At 44.5% G+C, this 26198-nt stretch overlaps 1 protein-coding gene across 1 annotated transcript in view; it reads left to right on the top strand.

The window, feature by feature from the left end:
- ARHGEF26 (Rho guanine nucleotide exchange factor 26) overlaps positions 1-21694 on the top strand; it is a 56923-nt gene extending 35229 nt beyond the window's left edge. The window contains exons 10-14 of the mRNA XM_009942407.2: positions 5863-6017; positions 14235-14444; positions 18109-18176; positions 18660-18764; positions 19642-21694. Coding sequence (XP_009940709.2) covers positions 5863-6017; positions 14235-14444; positions 18109-18176; positions 18660-18764; positions 19642-19784 — 681 coding nt within the window. The 3' untranslated portion in view covers positions 19785-21694. The remainder of the gene's footprint in view (positions 1-5862; positions 6018-14234; positions 14445-18108; positions 18177-18659; positions 18765-19641) is intronic.
- Positions 21695-26198: the final 4504 nt, after the last annotated feature.

The raw sequence follows: 26198 nt of genomic DNA, 5'->3' as shown, positions 1-26198 counted from the left end.
AAGTAAATTAGCATAGGCTGTAATATTGATGTGACTTGTCAGTCGAGGAAGACAAATTCATACTCTGGGGTAGCGGAAGCCCTGGAAACTCGGAGTGACAGAGGACTGCTGCATCTGACCAAGTAGGCTAAGTTTCAGGTTCAGGCTTTTCAGGGAAAGAGAGTATCGGGATATATATTTTTAAAAAGAATAAATCAGCATTAATTACTGAAGAATGAGGTATGCGTGGACACTGGGTTTACCTTTGGGGATGAAAACCCGTCCCTGTGGAGTGGCAGTGCCTGGTAACGCCGGTCGTGGCACCGTTCCACGCTGGTTTGTGTGATTCAGAGCAGCGTGCCCGACGGTCCTGTCACAGCTCACGCAGTCGCACATCGCTCTGCCCCTGTCCGTCCTTCTCATCATTTGTTTCCTCGAGGCTCGTCACAGTTTGAATTGCTTTTTTCTCACTCTTTTTCCTCCTCGCATAAAACAAAAGCAGATGAACACACAGCATCATTTCTCCTTGTCTGAGAACCGCTGCAGCTCTCCGCTGCCAGCGGGGCCGCGTCGTGGAACAGAACGCCTGGTTCTGGAGCCTCTCGCAGAACGGGGACTCGTGGGGTGCATTCTGTGATTAACGACATGTTTTGGGGGAGGTGCTGCACTGCAGAGCAGTTCTGTGTCTCGCTTTGGCGCGTTGTCCGGCAGCGTGTAAACGCATTCTGATGAACACCATCCCCTGTGAACTGACTCTCTTCCCTGAGCTGTAGGTAGTTCTGAAGTTCTCCTTAGGCTTCTGACTGCAGCAGAAGAACAAATCGCGTGTCTTTAGAGAGGGAATTAGTATTTGTCATTGTTTGATGCAGTAAACAGCAGAACTCCCAATAGCATCTTCATATCGCACGGTAATTCTTGCAAAGAAACGATCTGTTACGGCAGGATAGAAATTAAAACTTTGGTCAACTGTTTTCATTTTAATTAGAAGGCTTCTTTTACAGCTTTTCTTTAATATTTGTTAAATTAAGTATTCTTTGCTGTAAAGACTGAGTTGCTGTAACAATTTTGCTGGTTAGGGGAGAGGCTGCCTGCTGCTGTTGAGGAGATTTCTCATGTACGTGAGAGGAAACGTGTGCCTGAGTAACTGCTCCTAGGCCAGGGACGGATCCTGGCAGTATCTGACTGTCCTGACTGACAGCAGCATGAAATAAAAAAGCCTGGCCTGTGCCGAGTCCTGTTGGGAAGTGTTTGGTGGGAGTGCGGTCTGTTTGTACCAGGTTCTGCCGTGAACTGCCGGTTCGAGGGGTCACTGTCGGTGGGAGATGGCTGAGGTCAGTGTGTCGCACGCGCCAGCCCTGGGAACTGCAGCCAGGCAGGAGTTAGCCAGCTCCGCCTGCAGCAGCACCTGCGGCACCCTCGGACACGCGCCAAAATCCTGTGATACCTGCCCGGAATAGCGAGCTGGGCAGCAGCAGACATTGGGATAGGGGAAACTACGTAAGCCAAGCTACACCCCTATTAATACAGGTCACTTTAATAATCCCAAGTTTTAATTTGGCTAGTACAGGTGGTGTTAACCCTCAGATAACTTCAAAGAGTCTTAGGATATGGAGGTATTCCAGATTTTTTTTCTTTCTAGTACTGAAAATACAATTTACGCTGTTGCTAAAGAAAAATCCTCTACCGTCAGTCTTTTTGGTAGGAAAAAAATAGCAGACGTAGTCACAGTTAGTAGGGGGTTTATTGCACTTTCAAGATCTTTCTTCAAGTACATTTACTTTCTTCTGTTCAATGGTTGTTAAAATACCACTTCTATAAATAACGTCTCATTTATTAGCACACATGTAGTAAGTAGAGGTTCTTGTTTTTGAAACACAGTTCTTCAGAGCATCTTGGTCAGTCTTTGAGGAAATGCTGTCTCCAGAAAGGTCTTTTTCCTCTTCAGTGTATTTATTTTCAAACTTCGCCTGAAACCTGAAAGCAATAATAATATTGACTTGTAACAACAGTAAATAAACGGTCTCTTAACAAGTGAGGTCACTACACCGGCGAACAGTGGTGGGTGATAGTCTGAAATAGAGGACTCTGGATCATCCGAAGTGCTCAGGCAATCCGCTTTGCGTTTCATTCGTAGTTTTCAGATCCACGGAAGTACCTGAGAGCGTTCGGGAGCTCCGGTGGTCCGTGCTCTCTGACTTGCCCCGGGGGAAGAGGATGCCCACTGTTACTCCAGTTTTGCCGATGCGACAGCCCCTGTGTAGTTGGTCCCAGTACGTGCTGTAACGAGCAGCTCGCACTAGTGTCGTGGGAGTAACAGCAACTTTATGTTGTGTTTCTGTGTTTTTATGCAAGGCTTTTTTCTGTAAGCATCTTAAATACAACCACGTGGTGGCTTGGACCTTAGCTGTGGTTTGGGAGTTTGCCAGCTGGTGTACTAAAGACTGCTTTGGCCAAGTTTCAATGCATTTTAGGTTCTGACAGCTTGTTCTGTATAGAAAGAAGATGGTATATGTGACGTACTCTTTTAGCAATTAAGGAAGAATTAAGATGAAAATAAAAGCAAGCTGCCTCTGGAATACAGTCAGTTAGGAAAATGTGATTAACTCGCTTGGAGTACAGATTAGAGGAAGCTTCAGTTCATGCTCAAATAGAAATTTTTTGAAGTACTTCTTGTCTGCAGAAGAATCATCAGGGTGCTATAATTCTGTTTTCTAACTGTTGTCAGTTAGGCAAACTGTTTCTGTTCTAGCTCGGCCTCACGTGGTGTGTTGGGATTTTTATTTGGCATTTTGCTAGATTAACTGTAGAGCATTTCATGGGAGTACAAGAGAAGCTGCTCAGAAATTACATCGCTTGTATGTGGCCAATCTGTAGAATTCAATTTTTAGATTAATCTTCAGAAGGTTTTATTTTTAAATTTTTCATCTTTGTCACCAGAAAAGTTTTTTCTGCAGAAATGCTCTTGTGTTCATGAAACAAACCCATTTTATAAAAAGCTGAACGTTGATATAAAACTGTGTTTGATTCCTGTGGTAGAGCTTGGGAGCTCCTCTGGCAGTTTCATATCTGGGACTGAGCTAAACTGGCCTTTCGTAACCTGTGAGGTTTGATGAGGTGTCTTTAATAAAATGCCCATCCGTAAGAAGAATGATACGATGCAGTCCTAGGACTAAGAAGAAGTCTAAGGACTAAGAAGTCAGAGCTAGCCGCTGATCTGAGGTGAGTGTCAGTTGTCAGTTAATGAACTTGAAGTTACAGTGATTTATAACCAGAGTGATTTACTCTGATTCACTGAGAGAGACTGGGATAAACATCTGTTTGCAAAATAATGGATTTCAAATGAAATTGTACATTTCCAAATTGGAGAATGTAGTAGAAAATGCATTTAATAAACTAATGGCTAATACAAAACTAGAAACCTGCAAAAAAGCCATGGAAATCAAACCAGAATATGTGAGCTTGAATTAATTGGGAAGAAGTGTCCAAAGGGAAGCTCATCAAGATTCAGTACACGAATATCTCGGTAGTGTGAATGCAGAAATACAAGGGCCATAGCAGATAAATGAAATACGTTGGTATTTCTCAGTAGTCGCTTTGAAATAACAGAGGTTTTGAAAGGTCCCTAGTGTAGGTCTGAAGTTTCTCAGAGGTTTTGTTCCATGGAGTCTGTGCTCAGGTACCAGGTGAGGGTGGGCATTCGATATTGCCTTTTGGGGTACACAGGGGTGTGAATCTGTCTGGGGCAAGGGGAGAAGCTCCAGGCTGCTCTGATTTGTAAGAATTCGCAGGAGTTCCAGAGAGCTGCTAGGTTCTGTAATTCTGAGCAACCTTCACCCGCCCTCAGTGCGCTCCCTCCTGAGGCAGAGCATGGGAAGGGAGTTCTGTGGTACTGCACGGCAGCAGAGAAAGCATCTCCAGAATAGTTGTTCCGTCGTGTGCCGCTTCGGAGTCACTGTAGAATCGTACCTCAGAAATCAAAACCAAGAGGTATAATCAGGGATTTAATATTTTGTTCTTCCAACAGCAAGATCACAGTCAAAGCACTGTATTTGGGCTTGGGCGTAATACTGTGGGGCAAGTATTGGCAAGTTGAAAGTAGTTCAGTCAAGAGCAGCTGAAGCGATTAAAAGATATAAAAAGACAATGCGTGCAGAATGAAGGAGACAGCTGACAAGCTGAATGAAGAAATACCTTTTACATGCATGTGAAAGGTGCGTTAAGTGAGGGGGAAAAGGCAGTTGTCTTCAGCAGTCTGATCGTGCAAGACTGACAATGGATTTGAACAGCAGCAAAGCAAGTAGGGAAGCTTGATAAGCAGAAAGTCAGTTGCATTCAAAGTAGAAACAAAAATTTGATTATTTCTCTTGGGATGAAGAAAAACACATCTGCTCCATAAATTTTAGCAGTAAGCCCCCATTTACTGCGGCAGGTCTTGGGTACAAATGCTGGTAAGCATGGGCAGAGCAGATGCCTCTTGTTTTCTAGCGGTACCGTCTGCCTGCTGCTGCCAAGCCCGGGAGCCCAGGTGGTGCAGGGCAGGCCAGAAGTCCCCCGCCGAGCCTCGTCCTGCGCGGTGCCGGCGGGGAAGGCACAGACCTTGGCAGCTGCTCTGCCGTGGGCAGTGCCCGAAGGTGCACAGAGCGAGAGAGCTGGGACCCAAACAGGCCGTGCCAGCAGTGGGTCAGTGTGTTTGCGTCGCGTATCACCTGGTGACAGCAGAGTCTGGCAGAAGAACCTGGGCGCTGCCTGGCGTGGCAGAACCGTTCCCACGTCCCAGCTCTGCTCGGTTCGGTGCTAGCAGCAGTCAGTGCCCGGGAGTCCTGGTCGGGGGACAGCTGCAGCATGGCAGTGGGTCTTTGTGCTCCTGCCGTCGTATGTCACGGTGCGGCTTCGGAGGTGGTCTGTTCTCTGTGTGACCAGAGTGTGCGGTCTCGCATCTCCATTCACAGAAACTAAAGCTCCTTCTGTGGAGTGTGTTTCTCCTGCAGCTGGGAATAAATTGGGATAACAAAGCCTGGTCTTCACATTAGGCAGCTAGGATCCTCTCTGGCTGTACATGTTCTTTCACAGAGCTGTGTTAGGACTTCAGTTTACTTACAGAGTAGAAAATGGATTTTACCACACTTGATTGGTAAGGCTTCCGGCATTCCTCACGTACTTCATTTTTTCATGGGGAAAAAAGGTCCGCATACTCTGAACATCTCAATCGTAGTGTTCAGAACTGTGTTAGGACCAGCCTAATTTTGTACGTTGATGTCTGTTTTCACGTACTCACAGGGTATTTCAAAGTGGATTGTACAGTGTATTCCTCTGCTAAAGGATTTTGCGTTGTTTCATTCTGTGCATGTACAGAACACCGTCAGAAGGAAGGCACGGCCTTGTTTGGGCTGGCCTCGGGGACGTGGTGAAGCGCAGTGTGCAGTAGCCCTCGTGTTTGAGGCAGGAGCTGAGCTCTTCCTTCCAGCCGTGTAGGTGGAAAAGCTGGGAGGTACCTGGAGGAAAATCCAGTGCTCATCTGTGCTTGAGGAATGATTGCTTAGTCTGCAAAAGACATACATATTCCTGGCAGACAGACTTTTGATTGTTAATCTCCTTAGGAGAGCTCACATCGTCTGTTCCATCCCAAGCAGGACCAATCAACTCGGTTCATTTTTATTTTAGGTGAGCAATTAGGTCATCTGAGTGATTTTCAGGTATTTGCAGGCCATTACTTGTGTATTACACGGATGATGGAGATACCTTAAACCTTAGTAACCTGTTCTGTGCTTGTACTCGCGATTCTGAGCTTTGAGTTTATTGAAGCATTTTTCCCAAATATATGTTATCTATTTTTTAAAAATCTCTACTTTTGAAGGATTAAAATGCTATTTTCTTGCTTTGTAGCCATTTCCATTGGTTTCCTCTTCACGATGGTTAGTGAAAAGGGGCGAATTAGCAGCGTATGTCGAAGACACTGGACTTTTTTCGAAAAGAACTTCTAAACAGCAGGTGTACTTCTTCCTCTTTAACGATGTCCTCATTATCACCAAGAAGAAGAGGTAAGAGCTTCACCAATATAACACTGCCTTGGTGTTCAACTCCTTGAACTGCAGAGAGAACAGCTGAGCTGCTGTTGTCTTTAAATTTACCGTGCCTGCTGCGTGTGCCTCGCCTGGGGGAGATGGAACCGAAGCTTTCTGGCTTTGCAGCGGCAAACTTGGTTGGGCCCACAGCATTTTTACACGTTTTTTGCTGCTTGTTTGTTTGAAAGAATGAAGGAGATTCAAAGAGAAGTAAGTGAACCTGGTACAGGTGCAGCATAAACCCGGAGGAAATACAGACTAAACATGTTCTAAGTCCAGTAAACATTTGTGAAACCATTTACAGGTTTTGATTTGCCGTGTCTGATGAGAGTAAGTGAGTTATGTAGATATTTGACTTTCTAATATGGCTTGACCGGACTCCGTTTCAAAATGACAAGCAACCACCTGTTAAACAGATGCAATTGAAATTTCAAATTGTCTGACAATTTGAAGGAGTTCATCCTTGATGCCTTAGCAAAGGGAGAAGTTTTGGAAGGATAAAGAAACGTTAATTTTCATTCCCCTCCGCGTTTCCCACCATTGGGCTGTTTTTGAGAATGATCTATGGGAGACCACTTCGGGCAGTCTCCATTTAAATTTTTATCACTAAATTGGAGGGGAGGTTTGGAATAATTGAAGAATGGAATTTACGTGCTCTGCTGTTGTGACTAGATAATACTTGATAGATAAACCTTATTCCCGTGACTAAAAACTGTATTGAAGAACAATTATTTTGTATCTGGGTTGGCTAGGTAAGCCAAATACCAGCTATTTTTAAGAAACCCTTTTGTGAAATTTCAAATTCATAATTGAAGAGATTTTGAGGACTGAGGTATGATACAAAATCTGGGAAGAAAATGCTAATATTCAATCAAAGAGAAAGCTAAATGAAAATGGAGGGGGAAAATGTTTAAGTGAAAGGGGTTTTCCATGAAGATGGGGAGAAAAGTGAATCGATTTCTCCCCAGCCGTCTCAGTGATGTGAACGGGTTCCTGAGACTCAGTGTTTCTGGGAGCTTATGCCGAAATGTTCCTGTGAAAGTCCCCTGTTAAATGGCCGGCTCGCTGGCAGCACGTCAGAGCTGGGTCATGCTCTTCTAAACAGCGCATTGCTCTTCTCCTGGGACTGCTGCTAACTTATTATTGTGGTGGTAGCTAAGTAAATGTTTGAGTTGGGAAAAATCTGTTATCTGTGTTGTTACATTGTTTATTGGTTTCCTATGTGATGGCTCGTTGTCCAGATTTTTATAATAACAGATCTTATCCAAACTTCGGGGCTTTTGATTTATAACAGATTCCAGCTGTTGGAATCGAAATGTCCTAAATGGCCCCGAAGCCAAAATTAAAGACCACTGCACGTTAATGGTCAGATTCTCATAGTCACTCTCCCAGGAGCCCCTACACGAATGCACGCAGTTGAAAAGGACGAAGTTCTGCCAGCCTCCCAGACACTCTGAGCGTGAAGCATGTCGGTTTGCCAGAGTAAATAAGCTTATTAATAACATTTGAGCTTTTGGTGATCTGTTCTCCCACCCACAGTGTTACCATGGATGCCACAGCAGTGGACAGAAATGCTTGTTGCCAGTTCAACTTAAATGTTTGTATTTTTCACAGGGGAAAAAAAAAAAATTACTCCTCACTTCTGTGCTAAAAATACCGATTGCTGGGTGCTGCAGTCATGCTGTTTAATCTTTGCCCAAAAGCGACTCTCCAGCTGTCCCATCTGAGCGCTTTGCTGTATATGTAGAACCTCGCGCACATAATGAGGACTATTACATTTCAGCTGTAAAAAAGATAAAGGGAGGTCGTGTGTCGGTGTATACTCGGACATGCTGCAGAGTTCTCATGTTTTAATTTTAATGATAACTTCATCATAATCTTCCTCGGCTACAGTTTCACCTCCTGACTGAAGTGGCAAGGTTTAACTGCCAGGTTAAATGGAATTTAGCTACCAAAGTCTCTTCCCTGTTAGTGGACACTGTGTGGCTGCATCTCCTGCCACTATGAAATATTTTGGAGGCTTATGCTTTCTGTGGCAGCAACTGGACGGTCCATTTCTGTGTGTGTTACAGATACGTCAGTGACCTTTTGGGCTCTGATTTTGCGCTGTAAAGCAGCAGGACAGTCCATTGCTTCCATCACATTTGCCCTTCAAAGATGGAAGGCAAATGGCTACAGCATCATACGCAAGACTGGTCATTGGGATTGGGCCAGAAAGGGACCCGTGACCTTGTGAGGTCTCATTCTGCACAAGATTTTTGGGAAGAATAAAAATCTGCATTTCCCCACTGCTCAGCTTTTAGTTGATCGGGAACTTTTTTCCTGTTCAGTAGTCCTTTCTTGTAGCCCCTTCTGCTGTGTAGACAGAATCTGATTTTTTTTTAAATGTCATTTAAAAAAAAGACTCAATACTTGTAAAGTTTTAATGCATTATCTTGAACAGTCAGTGCTAGCATGTGTCAGGATGTCCAAATCTTGGTAGAAGGCCAGTTTTTATATGGTTGGTGGATAGGAAAGTATCGATTAATTCTTGTTCATGTCAGCACGGACACGGGTTGCATTATGGCACGAGGGGGAGCGCTGGGTGATATTTGGGCGGCTCAGCATGCTGTTCCGGGATTACCTGTGCAGTCCGTGGAGGAGGAGGCAGGTCCCTTTGGAGAGCACTGCTCATTAAGCAGCCTAATTCAGCTTGTCCAAATTGCCCTCTCAACCTACTGTTTAGGTAGCTCTGGGGAGTTAGAAATTTGTGAAGTTAAATATTGTGAATACCCTGCAAAGAGCGAGTGTAGACTGACTTTAAGTAACCTAAATCCTACATGTATTGTTCATTCAGCTTTGCGGCACTGGTTTACCTTTCTGTTTCATTCTCTAACTCCATTCTTTTTTTGCTCCTGTTATGGCTTCTGTTATTTTTTTTATTTACTGCCTGGCTGTACTGTGACTTGCCACCATTTTGGCCATGACATCCACTGCTGGGACCCGTAAACCTGTAGCTTATGCCAGCACTGGATTTTGAAGGTAGTGTTGTGACATAAGGAGTAACATGCAATGTAATTCATCCTTGGAGTTGTTCTTTCAAGCTGCCTCATGATTCGCGTGTGCTACGGTACAATTGTTGTTACTAGCGTCATGCTTGGGAGATTTGCTTTCTCTTGGGCTAGTGAAGAAGCTATTCTAGGTTCCACAGAGTATGATGAAATTAGTGCTTTGTTAAAATACAGAGTACTTGGTTTAAACACACATACTGCTTTTACGTTTGCATGTATTCCCTTTGTCATGAGTTTTCAGTTTTCTCCCTCTCCTAAACCACAAGTGTGGGTGTCAGTACCATCCCCACCTCCCGCGCAGCTGAGGGGCGTAACTGCTGGGTGTAGGTACAGAATTTGTGGCCAGGCCTGGCAGAGTTTCTGTAGTGGGCACTTCGCAGCTGCCCAAGGAGAAGGCCAGGCTGCAGAGGAGGCGATTTCTCCTATACCTTTTTGCAGGCCTGGAAGCATACACTGTAACAAAATTCTGCTAAAAATAGGATACAGCTAGCTTTGAACCCTACCGAAAGTCAAATACCTCCTTTTATTCCACATGCCCTCTTGGGACCATGAAGATCCGGTCATGTATTTTAGTTATTAATGCTCAAAGCTGCCTGTGAGCTAGCTCTGTGTTCTGCAGAGTTCAGGAGAACTCCAGAACTAATAAAGTTTTGTTACATACAACTAAATAGCTGCCCTATCCAGCTGCTCAGAAAATCCACCAGTTACATCCGGAGTGCTTGTAGAAGATTGCAGGTGAACTCCGGAGAGGCTTATATTTTTGAATGAGTGTACGTTTATTGAATATTCTGTTTTCCATAATGCCCTACGGATAGCACTAGAGTCCCGTCTGCTTTAATGGCTCTGTGGCGTGGCAGCCCCCGAGGTGCCTTGACAGCGGAATGCAGCCGGACTTCACCCACCGGCAACCACCCAGAGGGTCACTGCTGCTGGGGAATGTCACCTGCTCACGGCTGCCCGCCAAGCTGCGGTTTGTCTCGGGGTGACGTTGTGACCGAAGGCAGGCACGAATGGCAGGTAACTTGTGGAACACCACGGATTCCAGAGTAGCGCAGCTTCCTTAGCTGTAATGAAACACAGCTGAAGAAGATTCATGAAGGATTTGTATCACTTAAAATACATGATAGAAAGAGTAAAGGACCATGTGCTTTCTGTCAAAGTGCAGGTGGCCCAGAACACATGGTGTTAGCATCAACAGATATCTGGTCTTCATAAAAGTGCTTTAAAATTTGCATGCATTCCCTGCGAGGGGATATGAAATACCCCTGTTGTTTCGTGTGCTGAATCCGAATAAAAGTTTAGCAAAACAGGTCAGTCTTAAACTGCAAATGAACGTTGGTGCGTTTGCATTACCTGGGTGCAGTCACGTTAACGAATGTGTTAAGTGGCCGTCCTGTTACTCCGCTGCCGGGCTGAGCGGATTAAGTTCCCGTTTATGTTCATCTGCTCACTCCAGCACTGTCAGCTTTGTCAGCGTGTCTCACGATCCCTTTGGAACGAGGAGAGGTGGTGGGCCCCGCAGAGGGCACAGGAGGCAGAAGGATGAGGACTGCCTCATAGCTTCAGATCGGGCTGTTCTGTTGAATGGAGATAAGCAATAGGAAGGATTTGTGGAGGTTTATCTCTGTTGATTAGTTAGTAAGGAACACATTCATTGTTAGTTACACAAGTGCATAGACTAGTTGACTAACTAGTAAGGAATGCATTTACCATTCGTTACATAAATGTATAGATTGTTTCTTTTTCATATGCAAGATTCCCAAATGACTATAGCAGCATCCCTAGTTGGTTTCACTCGTTCTGCCCTTGGCTAAGCAGAGATTGCCCAGACTAAAATACCAAACTGACTTCTTAAAAAAAAAAAAAAAAAAAAAAAAACAAACCAAAACAAAAAAAACCACAGAAACCTGAACCAAACAAAAAAAACCTCCACAACAAACCAACCAACCTTTCCCTGTTTTAGATTATATGTTTTAAGAAAAAGAAAGAGGGAGAGAGACACTGATAAATATTAAACATGTCTTTTTCTTCTTCAGGAGGAACCCTCAGCTACTACAGGTGGCACTTGAAACAGTTGTCCTCAAGTGATACGTAGCATCTTTTTGTAGATAAATGCATTAATTTCAACCTAGAGCTGGGTTTAGGGGAATGCGAAACCTAAATCCCCAGTCTCTCCTGCCTCCCCTCTCACAGCCTCTTACAACACGTACGCCTTCCTACTGTAGGACAATCACAGCACATTAAAATTTGTTGTTTCGGGGAAGAGCTCTGTGCACACCTTTCCCAAAAGATAAGGATGTACGGCGTACATCTGAATTAACATTCCTCTGAGCATCCCTGTGTTATATGTGTGGAAATTAAAGTTTATCTTTCCACATGCTGAAATATTCTCCCAGCTTCTCAGTGTGCCCATGGTAAATTCCTTTAATTAGACTAAAACCTATTTGTGGTCTGCATTCTTTACCCTGTGGGACACAAGGAGTCATGTGTAACAACGTAATTAACCTGGCTTCATTTTTACAGAGCTCTAAACGAGTTAGCTGCTTCCACCTCATTTCCTACATAACTTATTTTTAAATTTTTTTACTCTAAGGAACATGGAAATGCCAGTCTGATGCAAAGCTGGGTTAATCAAAACTGCGTGGAGAGTTTTTAAAGCTATCCTAAGTTCTTGCGACAGTGCTCTGGGAAGTTTGGGTGTGTCTGTGCCTTTGTCGATGGTGCCAGAATGGGCAGCTGTGATGCCAGCCCTCAGAGTGGAAAACACCAGAGGATTGCGGGGAGTCCTTGGTACCATTTTGAGACTTGGAGGAAAAGAAACAGGGAAGAAAAATGTTCATCTTCTTATGAGCTACAGTGATTTCAGTCCTCCTATATGATAAATCTTACCAAGATCATCTGTCATTGCTTCGGCTTCCTCCATAAAGCCCCCAAACTCCTCAACAAAAGATGAGAAGAAAAAATACTCGCGGGAAGGATTAGTTCCATTAGTATCATGTCCTGTGTCAGTCGTTCCAGAATGTACAAAGCTGTACTGCAAAAAGCCCTTTTCAAGTATTTAATTCACAGAACAAAAGTAAAAACATACTCCGCATAGTTGAAGTAAGAACTTTGTTTTTACATTAGGTGCTCTGGCAGAAACTATTAATCCGCAGAAATCCCAGGTACAATACGATCTGAAACCTGTTGTCACTGGAAGAAGAGAGCAATTCTTCTAGTGCTGTGTGAGTCACAGAAAGCAGCAAGAACTTGAGGTTTGAGTCATGAAGTTGCTCAGCTGTGCTTCAGAAATTCTTTTTCTGAAGGATTAAAAATAAGAATTAGAAAAATACCTGTGAATACCTCAGTAATTAATGTAATGGTCTTTAAGACAGTTTGCAAAATGGGCAGAATGTATCTCAACAGACGTTAAGTCATCCTCCCTCCATCTTTACCATATCTGAGCAACCATAAAGGAAGAATACGCTCTGCTGGCACCTGCCAGAAAGGGGGTATGTCACCGTCGGCGTTTCAGAGGGCTTCGGTTCCAGGTGTTCGGGATTTGATTTGTGTCAGGTCAGTGCTTGGGTTTCTGTATATCTCTGGCAGCAAAATTAATCTTCCCAAGTATTTTTTCAATTTAAACTATTTTAATGAACCGTAATAATCTGAGGCTCTTGCATAGTTTGTCATCACTCCAGACTGAGCTCTGAATAGATTTTACTTTACAGTGGAGTAGGTATAGTTGTACCTCAACATTTGATGTATTTGATTTACTGCAAAATTTGACAGATACAGCAGTGTATGGGCTAGGAGGGGCAACTGGCGTTCTGCCTATGTAAGCAGGATTTTTTCTATCTTGTTGCACCAGTGTAGGACAGTAAATCAGAAATGGTTACAAGCTTACATGAAATGATGAATTAATTAGTTTATCAGTACCCTGGGTTCACAATATAGCCTGGTAAACTTGCGAATGTGTGTAAGAATTCTGGGAAATATGCTTACAAGCTTCAGTAGAAACAAAAAGGCCTTTCCAGCTGGCTTTTCTTTTCACGTGATATACTGCTGAGTAAGTGATGTAGATTCTTTTAACTGTTACTGTAACTATGTTTCACAACTTTAAAAGTTTGGAAATGCACAGTGATTTTCCACTTTAAAAAAATGTGCTTCCAATATTGCCGTGATGCAAGTAAGTAGACAACTGGTTGAACTCGCGTCAGAGTGCTGAAGAACGCTGCGTGAGGTGCCTGGATATTCACAAGCTGAAGCGCGTGTTGTAAATAGGTGGGAATGGGGGTGAAGTAGCTGCTCCCTGCTGCTGTCTGTTGCATGTGGCCATGGGCTGTGTCCAGACGTGCTTCCTCCCGTCTTTGCCAGGGCTTCACCTGTCAGAAGATCTTGGTTAGCAGAAGTGATTCTCGCATTTAGAAATAAAGGTTGCTGTTCAGGGAAGGGTGCATATTTTCATTTCAGTCCTTCTGTTGCTAAAATCAATAATGCTTTCATGTTCTGATTTGTGATATCTAATGTTTTGTCCACCTCTCCACCTACATTTCAGCCATAAGGAAAGCAAAGCTTCTAACTTGCATAATTTCTTCGAATTCTTTCTAGTCGCTCTTGGGAAATTACTAAGCTCATGTAGCAATTCTTAGGTAATGTTTCAGAATATTGTAAAATAGTTTTTAGACTAGACCTTCTACACGTGGATGGACAAGGAGGACAGAATCCTCTATTTAAAATGATCAGTAGTGTTTACCTGGAAGCAGTATACATACCCATGGTTTCATAGGCACAGGAAAAGGGAAATATTACCTTTTTCCCTATAAGATTCTAAAATTAAAGTGTGTTCATCTGAAGCTACAGAAGAAAAAGCAGTGCAATTCTGTACAATCGCTGTCCCTGTTTTTAAATTTAGTGGAGTTGCGTTTTACACTATTTCAAGAATGCTGGAGTCATTTAACTGTGCCACAAAATCTATTCTATCTTGGAAAACCGGTAGTTTCAAGAGGCAAATAAACAGAAAAGATTAAGATCTGAGGTGTGAGAAGAATCGTGTTGTACTATATAGTTAAAACTGGATTCTGTGACTGAGTTTGCTTCCCGACATACCTAATGGAAAATGAAACATTAAACTCTGGGGGATTTTTCCTTCTTTGTTCTGCAGTGAAGAGAGTTACAACGTCACAGATTATTCTTTGAGGGATCAGCTCGTGGTACAACACTGTGACAGTGAGGACCTGACTTCTTCTCCTGTAAAGAATGCTTCAGCGATGCTCTACTCGCGGCAGAGTGCGACAGCTCACCTCTTCAGACTGGCAGTCCTCAGTAACCACGCAGGAGAGAAGGTGGAGATGCTCCTGGGAACAGAGACTCAGTAAGTCAATAGTTGGCATTTCTGTAATTTCTCACCCCATCATCTCTGTAGGCTGCCTCCCCCCCTGCCCGGTCCAGGCAATGTGAAATGCCCAGCTCCTGGCTGGCGGGCAGGCCGAAATCAAACCTCAACAAAGCACAACACGCATTTCTCTACTGTGATCTCCTCGTGAGAGCATTCAGTGGCTCCACGTCCTGGTAGCGTCATTCTCTGTCCCTGAGGTCACGGTGTAGGAATAAATTGAAGCATCCCTTATTGCATGCTACTGTTTTGGGTCTTCAGGCCAAGAATTAACTATGCCTCTGCCATGGAGATCACCAGCTCCCTAGCTGAGTGACGGAATCCCTTCTAGTTGTTACTGGTGAGGCAAACAAGCAAGGGCCGCAGTACAGAGATTTAAGCAGCTGGGATTTCGTGGGGTTTGGAGGGGCGGGGGGTCATGGAAGGAATTTCTATTAGATTTAAGTTATTTTCAATGTAAGTGATATCACAGTTAAGAAATCAAAATTCTGTCACATAGTGTAACTGATAAACTACACAATCTAGTGATTACATATTGCAATATGGAAGTTTTTATTGTTTAATTTGAACTACAAATGAGACTTAAGTATCTGAGTTGTCAGTGGGTTTTGTTGTAGCACGAGTATGATGCCTTTTCCTAACAAACCTGAGAACTGGAAGTCAAGACACAGGTTTTCTATCTCATCTTGTGGCACACCGTGCTGCTGTGCACAGAGTAACTGAGCGTGCAAATCTAAGCGTAATGCAGGTTACTGTGAGGAAAATGTTACTTTTACTGTTAAGTGAGACTTTCTTGATATTTATCTTGGGAAGAAGACCTTGAATAATCTGACTGTAGAAAGCCAACCGTGCCCTGAGCTGCATCCCCAGCAGTATGGGCACAGGGCGAGGGGGGGATTCTGCCCCTCTGCCCCGCCCTGGTGGGACCCCTGGGAGTCCTGTGTCCAGCTCTGGAGCCCTCAGCACAGGGCAGACCTGGAGCTGTGGGAGCGGGGCCAGAGGAGGCCCCAGCAATGATACGAGGGGCTGGAAACCCCCTCTGCTGGGAGGGAAGGCTGGGAGAGCTGGGGCTGCTCAGCCTGGGGAGAGAAGGCTGCGGGGAGACCTGAGAGCAGCTGCCAGGGCCTGGAGGGGCTGCGAGAGAGCTGGAGAGGGGCTGTGACAAGGGCAGGGAGTGACAGGACAAGGGGTGATGGCTTCAAACTGAAAGAGGGGAGATTTAGATTAGATATTGGCAAGAAATCCTTCACTGTGAGGGTGGTGGGGCCCTGGCCCAGGCTGCCCAGAGAAGCTGTGGCTGCCCCCTCCCTGGCAGGGTTCAAGGCCAGGTTGGACGGGGCTGGGAGCACCCTGGGCTGGTGGAAGGGGTCCCTGCCCATGGCAGGGGGGTGGAACTGGGTGATCTTTAAGGTCCCCTCCAACCCAAACTGTACTGTGATTCTATGAGTTAAGCTTGCTCTGTCTCTGATATTTTTCTGCACTGTTCTTTATTGTTTTAAAGTATGTTACTGTAATTGTCAGTTCTCTTGGCAATTTGGCTTTTATACCGGGTTGTCGATACGTAGAGCACAGTGTCAGCAGGAGGAGACAGGCACAGGTGGATCCTAAGGCACGGTGGTGGTAGCAGGCAAATGTTGTTGGGTATGAAGGCAGCATGCTCTTGTCCTGGAGCAGCAATTTGCAATTATTTAACGGTTGGATGGTGCGGAAGTGGAAGCAGTGCTGGATTAAATGGGAGGAGGAGTTTGGCACTGCCTTGGGGAAGCTGTGGAGCTGTGCTGGGATAGGGGTGCTCCTTGTTCTCCTGATGCGGTTTTGAAGAGTGTTCTGCTTTAGAAACGAGCAACAAGAAGTGTCTTGTTCTTTGGGTGCAGATATCCGAGGGGCCATCATTTCGGGGTGGTGCCATTAACTTCCACACAACCCTTCACAAAAGTGAAAGATTTTATCTGTTACAGTGGAAGCTGGAGGCGGGACAGAAGACGTGAAACAGAGTGCTCCAGACGTATCCCAGCCTGGAAAAATTGACAGTTTTAGGTTTACTTTCAAAGATTAGAATAACCCTGAAAGAAACTATAGATCATTAGTGATCTCTATTAAAGATCTCATTATAAAATAAGCAGATGATTCAGACTTGTTTGGAAATGCATTTTTGTTGGGGAAAAAATGCAGTACATATTTAGTTGTCTCTGCTTTTTATGAAAAGACCTTTTGTTCTGCAGATTTATTACTGATTCGCTATATGCTTTTTGTAATATAAATAGCAGTCTAGCAGATTGTCATTCAGAGGAAAAGATTCTGAAAAGAAGTACTTTATTTGAAGATTGCCTATATTTGTAGAGTATTATCATATCTACAAAAGGTAAAGAAAAACAACTTTAACTTTGAGAAGGATGGGGAGGGAATCTATAGTGGGAAGGCCAGGCCGGATGGTGTAGAGTGCTTATTGAATAGCATTTTGCACATGTAGAACTTCAATGTTTTCGCTGACACAAAGGTTTCTAGCAGAGTTTGATCGTGTTTTGTCACTTCGTGGGTTGTGTGGGTCCCAAGGACAAAAGTGCCAGCGCTGGGTCAGGAACGTTGCATTGCCCTGTGAGTAAGGCACAAAATGTCTGGTACACACAGCTTAAGAAGAAATACATACTTGAGCTGGGAGACAGTCTGGCATTACCCAATTTTTCTCAGAGTTATCTGAAAGGAAATGCAGTTTCCCTGTTAAGAATGGTTACAGGAAAAGGAAAATATGAGTCTAAACAGCTGTTTCTAAAAAAAAAAAGCCACAAAATTAAGCTCATGCAAAATTGTATACAGATGTTCTTATTTTGATTGGAACACAAGTTCAGTATCACGTACTTTTAATGACTGGAATGTCTGAAGTAGCATGCGCTGCAGCTTTGGCCATCTGTATGAGATCAACAGATATCAAACGTTGGTAGGACATGTGCAGCAGTTTCATCTTCGAGGAAGAATGTGTGTTGGGATTTAAAAAAAATAGCCAGTTTCTCATTAAATGCCAGAAAACCCCCAGTACAAATATTAATATTCAAAATAATCAGTGGGATCTCTTTCATTCTGAAAGAAGCATGCTCAGAAAGACTTCCCTTCTGAATCCCTTCATCTGAAGGCAGCGTGAACAGCAAAGAGGTTGCTAGAGCTAGCTGGAAGAAAGGCCAGGAGAAGGTGTCAGTGTTCTCGGAAGAGACTGAACTCTCTTGTGGGATGATGCGTAGTGGGATGCTGGAGTAATTCTTGCCCCTTCCTCTGCTCTTCAGGCTGGACTTTGCAGACTAACCCCAGCCCTTGCTGAATTGTCTCCTCGCTTGCTGAGCAATGGTGCATCTTGGAATATGTGCTCTAGAGACGTCTCTCGTAACTTGTGTGAAATGTCCCATTTTCTGACACTTCTGAGGACACCATAGTGCAGTTTCCAAAGAGAATTTTATTCCGTTTTCAGATGTTACAGATTTTTGACAAAATCGGGTCTCAGCAGAAGGCAGATGTTTTTCATTCTTAGTTAAAAACTGAAGTTATCCAAAGATAGCAACAAAATTTTTTTTTAGGGGAGGGGGAATAGGAAATAGTCTTGACCATTATCAGGAGCACAAGGTGGGAAACTTGAGTTTTGTCTTTGGATTTACAGGAGTGACAGAGCTCGCTGGATTACAGCGCTTGGACAGGACAGAGACGGCCAGAAAACGGACAGGACAAGTGAGTTACAACTAAGGAGATTTCTGAGGGCTTTGACATGGAGTGGAAACGCGCTGCCCCTTAGTGGGGACGTGAGCAAGTGTAGACCATAAATACCCTTAGCAATGCTGTCCGTGTCTCCTCCTGCGCTCTGCTGCTGTAGCATCCGTGAAGCTCCCTTCCCTTCCTCTGCACAGGGGCTTCTCTGAGGAGTTCTGTTTCGCACAGTAATTTCCATTTGCGTTCATGAACTCCGGTTTGGTCAGTTGTTTCAGTCTGTTAGCAGAAGTGCAAAGACTCTTCTCTTTAAGATGTTTATCCCAAGTTTGTTTGTATGTAATTGTTCAAGTAGGAAGACGTTTGCATAATTTTATGCCTCCTTTGGGTCTTTTGGGGGGAGTATACTCTAAAACATAATTTCTTTAAAGTAAATTGTATATATATTTTAATAAAAGCTACTGTTATGTGAATTGTTTAATTCAGCCTGGCTTATTTCTTCCACAGGTTTGACTCAGGTAGAGATCACCAGAACTTACACAGCAAAGCAGTCGGATGAACTGTCTCTTCAAGTTGCTGATGTTGTTTTGGTTTATCAAAAAGTAAATGATGGTGAGTGAGACTTGCTGTCAGTAGCCATCTGTCACCACTGCAGGTGAACGCGGCTAGAAAAACATGTTTCCTAATACCATTGGCCATGCAGTGAATAAAGGTTTAGCTTCCAAGAAAACCTTGAGCATTTCGGTTCAGGTTTCTAAAGGATGAGGCAACAGATGTCCAGAGTAACTCCTGGCCTATCAGAAAGTGTGTGCTGGCTGGTTTTGACATGTGACACGTCTGCAAATAAGAAACTGAATTCTACCTAAAAACATGGAGCGAGCACGGGGTTTGTCTGAGCAAGAGACAATTGTTGGTCATGTCGTACTGCGCTTCGGCGCCTGTTACGTACCGGGCTCTAGCACAGTGGTTTTGCCTAGCTTCCCCTAGCATCAAGTACCCGGGATCGGAACTGACTGGTGCCTGGACGTGCAAGTGATTCTGCTAATATCTCATGATGTGCTGACTCCATGATGCTTGAAGCTGTCAGCACCTGAAGTACTAGATCCTACTTGAATGAAGTTACGCAATATTACATACGAACTCAAAGATCCTGTCAGTTGTGCTGCGTTTCTTTCTTTACATTGCAGCGATACTATATTTTTTATGTTATTTCAAACAATATATTTGAATTACAGTATTAAAAATGTATTGCACTTGTTTCATATAATACTTATTTTTACATATTATTTTTACATACTATTTTGTTCCTAGTCTGTCTGTACAAAAAAAATGCAACCTTGCCAAATGTATCTTAATCTGGTACTTTGTTCACTAAAAAGGTAAATATGTAATGTATGTGATGGCTGTGTCAAGCAACACACAGTTCTGACAAAGTATCCTTAACATTACTGGAAAAGGTTTATTGCTCCCTGTCTGTTCACCCTTGCAGGCTGGTACGAAGGGGAACGGCTGCGGGATGGCGAAAGAGGCTGGTTTCCCATGGAGTGTGCTAAAGAAATCACCTGTCGTGCCACAATTGACAAGAACATGGAACGGATGGGCCGCTTACTGGGACTTGAAACCAACGTGTAGGCTGTTTGTGCTGCTTCTGACTACGCTACAGGATTTGCACTACCTGCTGTCAAGCGGGGGCACGGCTGCTTGCCCTGCGGCTGTCCCATGGAAGTGGTGTGTCACCGATGCAAAAAATCTAGTAACAGGGCACTGATGTTCTGGATACTTGTCCCTCTCTTTTGAGAGCTCTGAACTGAAACTGGGGCTCAACCAGTAGCAGATTTCAACTAGAAGTGGTTTCTTAGGCACTAGAGAGCAGCCATGTGTCTCTGACTCAAAACTTGGTTTCAGCTGTAGTTCTTCCATCCTGAACTCTTCACGTTTCTTTCTCCATCCATTTTTGAGCATTTTTGACTTTGTCAGAAGCACAACTCTGTGTAGCAGTCTGCGTAGGAGGCTGAGCACCAGAAACTGATCCAAACCATTGAGCTGGAGGTGAACGGCAGTACTGAGGGTTTCCTGCTCCTCAGAAACTGCAGTGTTACGTTCTCAGTACCAGAGAGTGTGTTAATGGGATGCTTCCCTGTTGTGTCAAAAATCCACGTGTAACCTGAACTACAGTGACCAGCCCCGTAATTCATGAAGGACTACCTCTCCAGCACAAACCCAGGGACATCCCAGGCTTTGTCAGATGTAATTAGATCACTCTAATCACTGTTGGCAAAGCTGACACAAGCTCTGGGGAAGTGCCTCCAGCGGCGGTGGTCTCTAATACAGTGTGTTACTCGCACAGGCAGCTCAGATGTGCTCTCCTTCCAGTGCTGCAGCGGTCAAAGGATTTCTGAAAGCAAGAAAGAGGTACCAAACTCTGCAAAATATACAGTGTTGATTATCTTGTCATATCCACACTGGCATCTTAAAGGAGTGTAACTGCTGGGAATGTGTCCATTTTGTTTCAGTTTTCCCCACATGTTGAAACAAGGTCTTTGTATTAAGTCACTACTTCCGAGCAAGGGTTTTGATGGGGACTGCAGAAAACATGAAATAATTTGTTCTAGGGTTGGGGGGTTTGGTGTGCATTTCAGGGTTTTTTTTCAGTCTTTCTGCTTTTCTGTACTAGTGGAGATTTTCTGTACTAGTGGAGGGAGGGCAAGAGGAGTAAAATAAGGACTCAGACCTTGCTTTCAGAGGAGCTCGCTCTGGTGCTGCTTCACACATCCTCTCCTCTGCTTTAGAGGAGATGTCTTACAATTGCACTACACACAACACCTGCTAAATTTTTGCATCTGCAGTTTGGCTTTGGAATTTCACAGGAAAAAAAACCTAACCACTTAATGTTGTGTGAACAAAATGCACTCAGAAGTGAAATAAATTTCAGTGCATCTTTTCTGTATCCAGGGGTGATAGTTTGTATAAAAATCTTCACCTTTTTAAGGACCAGCTGATAACTCAGCAGGGTAGAATACATTTTCAGTAAAAATGAGGAAGAAACTTATAGTACAAAGGAATTCTTGTTGCATTCCCTGTCTTTTTTAAAGGGGCTGTATGTTGTTTTATAAACTGTAATATGTTGATTTGTGAATGAATTGGATGTTTATAAATGTGTATCTCTGTAACAAAGTATTAGAAGGCAGTAATTTTGTACAAAAATACTTACCTTGACAGTCTGACAGTGGTTATACAGCCTTGTAAATTAATTTATAAGTGGACTGATAAAATAGTAATGTGATAAGCTGTAAATCAAACAAAGACTTATTTAACATGGTAAAAATACTGCTAATATTTTAACAAATATTATTGTACACAGGCAGATGTTTAGCACATAACTGAATGTATAAATCCAGAGATTAATGTTATTCAGAATTTTTAATACATTGTATATATTTTTCATACCTAGTTTTTCAAAAAATGCTGTAATGTTTTTTAAAGACATTTTTCCTATTGTCAGACACAGTTCTTCAAGAATTACAGACTTCCATGATTTTATAGGACAACAATCAATAAAATGCTTTTAAGTCCTTACTAAAAAAAAGCTTTAATTTTTTCTTTAACACTATTTCTTAAACTTCAAGTTGTTAATGTCATTCTTGTCAAAGAAATGAAACCTGTTATGTAATCTGTGGCATTTTAGATTTTCTGTGCTGGAAGGATAAACAGCACCACCCTGTGTCCTCCCTCCTCTGTCACAGATCTGATTTAGGTGCATGCCCCTGAAGTGGGCACATAAAATAAAATGCAGGCTGAGACATCTTGTTTCTCAGAGACTGTAGCAGGAGAGGCAGATAGGAAAGGAGTCAAGCACGTAAGGTTCTTCAACTACCTGCTTCTAGCTGCTTCTGTAGTAGAGCTGGAAGGGACCTAGAGACCAGTGTCTGACCACCCTCTGGGTAAAGAAAGATCCAATCTAAACCTACCCCAGGCACAGCTTTGAACCATTCCCACACATCCTGGCCCTAGAGCCCAGGGAGAAGAGCTCAGCTCCTCCCCCTCCCCTCCTCAGGAAGGCACAAACCAGACAAACCCAGAGTCCCCAGCCTTCTCTAATCATGGATTACTACACAAAGGAAGATGATTGTACTAAGAACTACACCTTAACCAGATAATGCCCCCATCCAGCTTCCAAGGGCCTGCAGGCACCTCCCCTAAAGCCCTCCTTCGGCAGCTTCTCCACCCCAGGAGCTGCCCCAAGTGTCCTGGGCATTCTGCTACTGAGCAGTGCTGCTTGCTGGCCACCACGCTGGTCCCAGCACCTTCTCCAGAGTGGTGGCCACTTCACCCTTAGCCTAGGAGCTGTGACAGCCTATCTGGCACAAGTGGGGCAGCTACAGCTTCCTTCATCTGTAGGTTTGTTTGCACCCACCTGTAAGATGCCTGAAGAAAGGATCAAAACCAAAAGTGGCCTTTTGGTGAGCTGCTGAAGCAGCACTTCCTGCAGAGCACTACATTTTCTAGGGAAGCAGCTGATACCATCAGTTTCTTCTAAGCTACACAGCTCCACACACAGAAATAAAAGACACTGGACTACATTCTGTTTAGTGTAGCATCAGCACGTGCCTGGCGCAGGCATCTAGCAGGCACAACAGATAACTGGTATGACCTCTTGAAATCTTTGCCTTTAGACTAGAGTGATGCTCCATCATAGCTCAAAGAGGTCTTCAAAATTTAATATAGCATGACAAGCAATTTAACAAAAAAGTTTGTATAACGTTTTTCAACAGCTAAATTTTTTTCCCTTTCTAGCAACTCCACAATATTTTCATTAGCAAAAAAAAAAGTCATCTTTTAACTGACTTGCTCTAAGGTGAGCACTGCAGAAGGAATGATCTAAACTCAGTCCTTGCTTTCACTAGCCAATGTGTGCACATGCATGTGCATACACACCTTCTCTCTCCTGCCCAAGGATGAGGACATGACACTAGTACCTCATTTTTAATTAAACAGCCCAGCACTGACACAGTACAGCTGGGAGTTTGTTACTGCAAAATTAACTTCCACATCATTTTTGCAGGGCCTAGAATGTGCACCCCTTCCTTCCTTGACTTCTCTAATCAGGTTTTAACCAAGCTGACCAGAACTAAAAAGCTCTCGGTTCCCTCAGTCATAGTTTCATTTCACATGATACAATTAAATACACACACTCTGAGAGGTGGGCAGAAGCCATGCCAAGCCCAACATGCATGACTGGCCCAGTGACTGAGTACCTGCACAGATGAGGAGATCCCGTGTTTGTGCTTACCTGCCACTGACGCCAAGACCGAACTGAACACCAGCACTGCCCGGGGAAGGAGCCACTGTCCCGGCGAGCCCAGACGCCACACAGGGTCTGTGGGCTCCCAGAGGCCAGCGAGCAGCCCTTCAGAAAACCCAACACCAACCGAAGAACAGTTACTGTCTGTTCTGCTTCTTTGTACTATGTTGCAGGGGTGATAAACACAACATTTTTACCTGCTGAACTCTTGAAAAAAGCAATGTTACAACACAGTATTGTTCTTGACTTTCATATCAAAGAAGTTTGTTCTCCATTAAGCAAAGCTGATGTGCTGAAAATATAAAACTAGCACCGCTTCAGTCAGCCTACACCAACTCCTGAAGTGCACTCTTTGTGCAGCATCACGCGTACACACACATACCTTAAACTCTGTATCCATACAATATACTCACACAAATTTCCCCCCACCCGTATATCCTGTTTCTGAAGTAACACACCAACAGCACACAAGTATTCGAAACAAAACTAGAGTTAAGTTTGATGTCAAGTTTGAGGAGATCTGGTTTATCCCTGGTAATGCAGCAAAACCCACACCGCCACTAGCTAATTTTGAACCTCTGAAGAATACAAAGGTTTTTGATACTTTTCTGCTTAAAAAAAGTACGTTAAGCTACACGCTTTAGCCACACTTCCCCAGTTGTGCATAATACCCTTATTTATACATTAGTCACGTCAGTTTATAAGTGAAGATCCAACCACACCAACCCATGACACCTCAGTGCGTGTTTCTTCTGGTGGTGGCCCTGACACCACAGTCTGATCCTGATCCTCCCGGATCTGGGGACCATCCAAGAGAACTGCCCTCCCCCTTCGATGTGTTCAACCAGTGCTGCTGCTCTTACCCAGGCTCTGCAATTGCCACCATTTCTTTTTACCTTTTGTGTTGTTAGATGGATATTTAGATTAGATATTAGGAAGAAATTCTTCCCCATGAGGGTGGTGAGGCCCTGGCCCAGGCTGCCCAGAGTAGCTGTGGCTGCCCCCTCCCTGGCAGTGCTCAAGGCCAGGTTGGATGGAGCTCTGAGCACCCTGGGCTGGTGGAAGATGTCCCTGCTCATGGCAGGGGGGTTGGAACCAGATGAGCTTTAAGGTCCCTTCCAACCCAAACCATTCTGTGACTCTATGAAATACGACAAAAACAAAGAATGAGGAGAATAAAACTGGTACCGCCTGCCAGCCTTTATTTTTTGTCATGCCTTTTAACCCAACCCTATCATTAACAGCGCAGCCGCCCACTCCTCAAGAACCTACAAACTGCTGTGGTAACTGCCCCCGCCATCGCACCGCTTCAGGCCGGGGTACAACGGGCGCCAGCAGCACGGCTCCTCCCTCGGCGCCATCTTGCCACCTCCTCTACCGCCGGCACCCGCCGCGCGTTCCTCAAACCAGACGCTAGAGATACCGCCCCGCAGTCATTTCGTTTCCATTTCCACACAAATTATCACTGATTTTATTTAATCTCCCGCCTTTTGATTCCAAGGCTGACCTGCAGCGGCGCCGCGGGCACCCAGAGCTCCCGCCTCCTCAGACCTCCCCTCACGACCCTGAGGAGAGCGGACCCGGCCGCTTCCCGCGCTTACCTGAGGCCCGAGCGTCTCCGCGGGGTCCCGGCGACCTCAGCCCCGCTCTTCCCCACACAACCGCGGACGGCTCCGGGGAAGGGGGGAGCCCGGGCTCGGCTTCCCCCCTTCCCCAGAGCCTTTGCTTTCCCCTTAAACTGCCTCCTGCGTCCCCCACACCCAGGGCAAGGCCATTCCTCCTCCTCCTCCCTCACCGTCTGAAACATCACCTTCAGCACCTGAGGGTAAAATAATAAACTGACTGGGGTGGGGAGGGAGGCTGAACTAGTTGCAGCTGTGTTGTAGAAATAACGACCTTGGCGTCCCCCCTTCCTTGCCAACCCCACGCCAGTCACCAAGTTACACTTCTGTATTAAAAAAAAAAAAATAAATAAAAGTTTACCTGACTAGGTCTGTTTTCTTCCAGATGAGGCTCAACAGTCCTCCCAAGGCCGTTTTCGCCAAGCAGCAGAAACCAAACCGAAGCCCAGAAAAGGGCAGATGGAGTTACGCTTCCAGGTAAGCAAACCCAGACGCAGCTGATGTGGAAAATTGACTTTTAGTTCAATTTCACTATAGTTTGGTTTTGTTATATAGCTTTGCAGCCATGTTGAGGCAAGGATTAAACCTCTGACATTTAGTTTATGTATTTATTTTATGTATTTATCATTAGTTCTTTGTAACCTTGCTAACCAGGACCGCTGCGAGCTCAAGTGTGGATAACAAGGACTGGTGCCAGGTAAGAGAGACAGGGACTGGTAAGGACTGATAACCAGAACTCCACTGTCTACAAGAAGCCCCCCTCTAGCCAAAACTGGTTTGGCAGCTTGGAACTCAGCAGTTTGGGCCAATAGGAAAAGTACACAGCGAGGAAGACTAAAGCCTTCATCCAGAAGACCCCCCCCAGACGACACCGCGCAAACGCTAAAGAGGGGCGGAGTATGATAATAAATTCCTGGAAATAATTACAATAATCACGCCTATTCCCAGAACTAATTGTAATAATCCAGCCCACTTCGATAAGCTTTGTAATAAACAGGTGCACGCTTTGTGACGGTGTGGAAGTGAGGAGGAGCGATCCCCCTTGCACCCGGCGCCATAATAAACTTACCTGCTTTATAACTCTCCGTGAGTTGTGGAGTTTGTTTCCGCACGTCACGACAG

The sequence above is a fragment of the Opisthocomus hoazin genome, chromosome 4 (assembly GCF_030867145.1).
Source record: "Opisthocomus hoazin isolate bOpiHoa1 chromosome 4, bOpiHoa1.hap1, whole genome shotgun sequence".
NCBI classification, from domain to species: Eukaryota; Metazoa; Chordata; class Aves; order Opisthocomiformes; family Opisthocomidae; genus Opisthocomus; species Opisthocomus hoazin.
The sequence above is the reverse complement of the archived record's forward strand: the minus strand, read 5'-3'. Positions and strand labels throughout refer to the sequence as shown.